We start from the raw sequence: 5,578 nt of genomic DNA on the forward strand, positions 1-5,578 counted from the left end.
TGAGCGCAGCCGGGGAGCCCCGCGCGCCTCGCCACAGGCCGGCTCCAGCCGGGGCCGCAGGACCGAGGCGGGCGGCGCGGCGCGTGCCCTTGGCGCTGGCGAGGCAGGTCTGAACCCTGTTTGTGCGTCTGCGGGGGCTGGACGCCCGCCGCTGCTCCTGGGGTTCGGGGATGGGGGGAGGGTGTAGGAGGGCGGATGTGGACCTGAAAGCGTCCTTTCCAGTGTCTTGGCAATGGGGTAATATTATGTATCTAGGCTAGTGAGCTCCTTGGACATGCAGGCTGCAACCTGGACCCTGGCCCGCCCCGAGAGAGGCTGGCAGCCTAAAGAAGCGTCATGTCCGTGGGCCACCCACAATGCTTTGCTGCCGCCAGGATGGGTAGCCAGTTCTCTTGAGTTGGGGAGGGGGAGGCGCTGTGTTGCTGTCGGCACAGAGCCAGAGAGGAAGATGCAGGAGCATGATTTATGCCTGGTGTCAAATGTGCAGCAGCCTGGAGCAGGCTCCTGTTTGGGCATGTTTTCATGGCCAGTCTGTGGGCTTGTGGCTCTGTCCCACGCAGTCGAGCCACCAGGGAGACTGGGAGCTGGCCTCCTGCAGCCTTAGGACCCCCAGGCAATCCTCCTTTCCTCCTTACTGACGTGTGTGTACAACACACCGTACACACCAAAGCTCAGCAGGTGAGATCAGATGCAAGAAGCAGAAGCCTGGGGGGCGGGGTGGGGTCTGGCTTCTAACCTACCAATGGGAGGGACGAAGCAAAAAGGAGGCCAGACCTCAGTCTGCGAGGGATTGGTGGAAAAATACTTCCTGTTTCTAAAAGCAACCCTGCATCATGTGTTAACCGAAAGCCCAGAAGTAGGTTTTTTATTAGCATAACACGTCATCTGCTTGCATGCTTGTAGGGGAGAACCTTATGCAGGAACGAGATGAAAATCTCAATCCCTGGCTGCGTTCTGTGTTACAGAGCCAGGGATTACAGGCCTGGGTGGTCTCTACTCCAGGTCAGGACTGTGCAGAGACCCCTCAGACAGAGAGGGAGTCCCAGCTTTCTGTGACTTGTGCTGACAGGCTGTCAGAGCAGAGCTTGGGATGCGTGTGCCTCTCAGGACGGGGGTGTGAACGGAAGGGTGGGGAGGAGCCCCACAGAGCCCTCAGCTCTTCAGACTCATCAACGGAGTGAAAGAACTGGGCCTGTGGCTGTGGCTGAGAGCTAATTAACTTCATGCTGGCCTTCAGGGTAATATTTGCAGAGTAGTGATGCAGACAGTTAAGTGCTGGGCTACTAACTTCTCGGAGGTAGGGCCTGGCATTCTGGTTTTGAACAGTTGTGCCCTTTGAACCCTGTGGGGTAAATCTCCTCTGCACACGTATGGTTTCAAGGAGTCCGAATCCACTAACAGGTAACGAACATTTAGACCAGATGTATGGATGGGTAAGGGGGAAAGAGAACCCATTTGTGGCATTTATTGTTGCGATCTTGTAAAAAAAATAACGAGTCACCTGAATAAGCTAGATTATAAGCATAAGGCTGTGACCCCCACACCCGACATGTTTCCACACTCTACTCTGCAGATGTTAAAAGTCAAGTGAAAACCTGACTTGATGCTGGTGTTCAGACCTTCCGCTCCCAGCCGTGAGGAATCCTTCCAAACATAAGCCGAGCAAAGAAACCACTTCCCCAGCTGTCCTCATTCTCCTGCCGCTTGAGCAAGAATCTTCCGAGCACCAGAGAAGAGGTGGTGTAAGCTTGGAGGGGAAGCTTGCCTGCATTTCTTCTGCTTTTTGGTTTGTTGGGCTGCAGACATGCCTCCCACTACTCACTGTCACGTCTGTCTTTCAGCTAGTCCATCCAGCCCTAGATGATGGCCCGCCCCGTGTTTATTTCAAGAAAGGGAGTAGGGTGAACGAGTCCCCTCAGACCAGCAGGTAAAGTGGTCTTTTGTTATTTGTGTTCCTGGTTTTGTTTTTTAATGTCATATAATTGCATTATCTTGTAAAGACAAGCTCGTGCCATTCTCCAGACCCCATCCGAGTGTATCACCAGTGGAAAACACAGGCCTGCAGGTAAACAGTGACTCCTTGTTTCTATGGCAAGCGAGTATGAGCAGGGCAGATGGTTTTATGGTGAGTGGTCATACTTCCAACCATGGTAGCCGACCTAGACTGAGCTGCTTTTATGACCGTTCCTTTTATAACTGGGGTGCTGATAATCATTAACCTTTTATGGACGCATGCTGGCCAGCGTTGCCACAGTTTAACAGCTCTGATGGGAAGGTTGGTCCACAAAGAGTTGGTTGCTAGCTAATCACGCACACTAAAATAAACCCCTTGCCTTCAAGTTATGCCGACTCCTGGTGAGCCTCTGTTGGCTTTCTGAGGCTGTAGACTGTTCTAGAATGAGATGGCCCATCTTTCTCCTACACTGTCTGTGCCTGATGGACTAGAACCATCCACCTTGGGCTTAGGAGCCCATTATAGAGAGCACTCTATACCACTGGGGCTCCCATGGTGACGCTGCAGGGTAAAGCTGCTCCAGAGGGTTCGCCAGGCTGCACAGGAACAAATGCCACCTAATCTCCCGTGGGATAGGAGATGGGTTTGAATGCCAATCTTTCCGTTCCCATTTAAGTGCTTAGTCACTGTGCCACCAAGACTCCTTGTTGTAGCCGGATGTTGTTGTTGTCTTATGCTGTTGAGTTGGAACCAACTCATAGCTAACCCTCCAGCAGGTCTTCAGAGGCGGTCAGTCACGTGGGAGGAGGTTGCCCATCTTTCTCCCAGGAGCAGCTGGTGGATTTGAACTACCTGCCTTGGTTAGCATCACCACTCCTTACCACTAGGCTACCAGAGAGAGCCCCACGCAACAGCAATGGAAAAACAGGATGAATGTTCCTTTGTGAGTGGCAGGTAAATGCAATTAATGAGTACTCTAACACACACCGTCATCTTTAATCCATTCGCTTTCCATTCACAAGGTAGCATTAGTTTTGCTCTTCCATCATACTGTTGTAAGGCACCATATGGTTTCATGGCCACCGTTTTAAACCCCACTTTTCCGGGATGTATTTCCTATTTGAAAGCAAGGTAGTAAGCTTGGGGTTAAAGCTCTCTATGCTGCCATTTTATACCTTAAGACGTTAGCAGCTCAGAATAGTGATTAAATTCTATAATCACCAGTCAGTGATTAAGCTTTCTCCTTACATCTCATTTACATGTAATTTAAAATGATCACCTAGAAGACACCTGTTGGCTTTTCTTTGTAATGTTGTTAAACACTTCTCGTCGTTGGGAGCTAAGGTCCTGACTGGTGTGATGGCTAAATCTCTTGGCCGCTAATCAAATGCTGTCTGGCAGGAGCTGACCGGGAGTTCTGTGGGGCAGAGATGAGGCCGTTTGCTTCCCTGAAGGTCAGAGCCGTGCAGACTGCCCTCTGTCCCGTAGGCTCACCCACTCAGGGTCAGTGCGACAGCACACGAGTTCACTAAGAGCAGATTGAAAGTTCTCTGATGTACTTTCTCCAAACTACTGTCCTTTTAAAGCCTGTGTAATTGCCTTAAAATTTTGAGCAGTGTGAATAGTTGTCTTCAATGTTTATATTTGAATCCACAGATTCATCTTGGGCCAATGTAGTATAAAAATAAGCAACAAACTTGTTGCCACTGAGTGCATTTTAACTCCTAGAGACTCTTCAGGTCACAGCACAGTTGTCCCAGGGGATGTGAGGTCTGTAACTGTTACGGACGCAGACAGCCACGGCCTTCTCCCTGGGGTCACTGGTTAGTGTACACCACCCCTCTTTCTCTTAGCAGCTAAGACCTAAGCCATTCCAACATGTGTACACAGGTGTAACACAGTATGTGCAATAAACATTATGTTACTATATTTGTGGTTGTTATGAGCCATCAAGTTGGAACTGACCCGTAGCTGACCCTCCAGAGGGTTGTCAGAGGCTGTGAGTCACATGGGCAGAGATTGCCCATCTTTCTCCCACTGAGAAGTTGTGGATTCAAGCCACCTACCTTTGGATTACTTACCCCCTTTGCCCCCAGAGCACCCTGAAAGGTGGGTGGTTCAGAGCCACCGGGGAGGGTGGCAAGTGTCCTCTGAAGGGCAGTAAGTGAGCTTTTTTGGGTAGGGATTTTTTTGTTTTTTGGCATTTCCTGATCATGGTATTATTTTTTTCATAGCAACATGAATGCTGAGCCGTGTTGGAGTAAAGCGCAGCGTCTAAAGGATTCTTCAGGAAAAAGGCAGACCAAGCCCCCAGGCCCTCGCCCTCCTTCCCAGCTGCCGACCGTCCGGGTGGACACCCCCGAACAGGCAGAGGACGATTCTCAGGAAGGCTCAGGCCCAGAGGGGAAGCCGCAGCAGAGCCCTGGGCCCGGATGTCAGGGAGCCTCGGCCAGCAGGCTGTTTCTGGACTTTCAGTCCCTGAGGATCCTGAAAGAGGACAGTGATGAGGACAGTGCCAGTGACCTCTCTGACTCCGAGAGGATTCCCATCCCCCCTTCCCCGCTGACGCCCCCCGACTTGCGCCTCCGGGCTGAGGAGATCAGCCCTGCTTACTTTCATCCTTCCCTGGACCAAGGCCACGCCAAGCCCAACTACTGTTACCCTGACTTCCTCCCGCCGCCCTTTAACTCCTGGGACCTGCAGGAGATGGCCGTGCTCCTGAACTCGGAGGGCAGGCCGGACGCTGTGCCGAGGGCTGGGGGGGCCCTGGGGAGCTACATCGACCGGCTGCTCCAACTCGAATGGCTGCAGATCCAAACTGTGCACACGGAGCGGGTCAAGGGGGCCAAAGCGAGGCCACCCCCGGGCCTGGGAGCCTCCTGGACTCTGAGAAGCCCTGGGAGGAGTAAGCTCGTTGCTGCCGCTCTGCCCAAGCCACTACCTTACCAGGAAGGGGCTTCCAAGCCAGGCCCTTCAAGAAAGACAGACTTGCGTCCTGAGGACTCACACCCATCCTACATCGCATTTCAGACCTCCCCAAGACCTGTGGAGGGGCTGGGGGGCAGTAGGGGGCCCTCAAAGAAGCAGGGCCTGGAGGTGAGGACAGAGGAGAAGAAGAAGAAGGCCAGTAAGGGTGCCAAGCTGCAACGCCTGGACTTGACCTGCAGTGACAGTGGGCCCAGGATTCACGCCAACGGGAACCTGCGTGTCCCCCGGCCCCCAGCTGTGATCCTCGACTCCGTGGACCCCTGTAAAGCCCCTAGAACCCAAGCACACACGAATCTCAAGAAAAAGGGAAACATAAGCAATGGCAGCCAGGCCAGCCTGTCCAGTGAGAAGAAACCCAAAACCAATGGCCTCAAGAGAAACACCTACAAATTGAAATAGCATCCAAAACGGAGCATTGCAGAGACCCAGCGATTCCGGAGCATTCCAGCTCCACTAGTTACAGTGCTATGAACGTCAAGAAAGTTTGTGATGTTGACAGGTTGACGAGTGCTTTGTGTTCTCCCTCCCTGGCCCCTAGCTGGGTGCTCTGCAGAGAGGTGTCTTTCAATAAGCCTTTCTCTGTAGTAACACCCCTCAGCCAGTGGGAGACGCGGGAAACATTCAACAGAGGAGGTG

The 5,578-nt window shown here is 52.6% G+C and overlaps 2 protein-coding genes across 2 annotated transcripts in view; one reads left to right on the forward strand and one right to left on the reverse strand.

Annotated features, from left to right (window-relative positions):
- The window catches only part of PPP1R3D (protein phosphatase 1, regulatory subunit 3D), a 2,808-nt gene extending 1,257 nt beyond the window's left edge, over nt 1-1,551 (reverse strand). The window contains exons 1-2 of the mRNA XM_006896926.1: nt 1,545-1,551; nt 33-157 (exon numbers count right to left, since the gene is read on the reverse strand). Coding sequence (XP_006896988.1) covers nt 33-157; nt 1,545-1,551 — 132 coding nt within the window. The remainder of the gene's footprint in view (nt 1-32; nt 158-1,544) is intronic.
- Nucleotides 1,552-4,192: 2,641 nt separating this feature from the next.
- Nucleotides 4,193-5,341, forward strand: FAM217B (family with sequence similarity 217, member B). Its single transcript, XM_006896927.1, has one exon. It carries the CDS (start codon nt 4,193-4,195, stop codon nt 5,339-5,341), a length of 1,149 nt encoding a protein of 382 aa, XP_006896989.1.
- The last annotated feature ends 237 nt before the right edge of the window (nt 5,342-5,578 follow it).

Source organism: Elephantulus edwardii, unplaced genomic scaffold (assembly GCF_000299155.1).
Source record: "Elephantulus edwardii isolate Elephantulus edwardi_28Jun2011 unplaced genomic scaffold, EleEdw1.0 scaffold00193, whole genome shotgun sequence".
NCBI lineage: Eukaryota > Metazoa > Chordata > Mammalia > Macroscelidea > Macroscelididae > Elephantulus > Elephantulus edwardii.

What these genes read in the sequence shown, in the direction of transcription:
- FAM217B (XM_006896927.1), top strand. Translation starts at nt 4,193, where the DNA reads ATGAATGCTGAGCCGTGTTGGAGTAAAGCGCAGCGTCTAAAGGATTCT.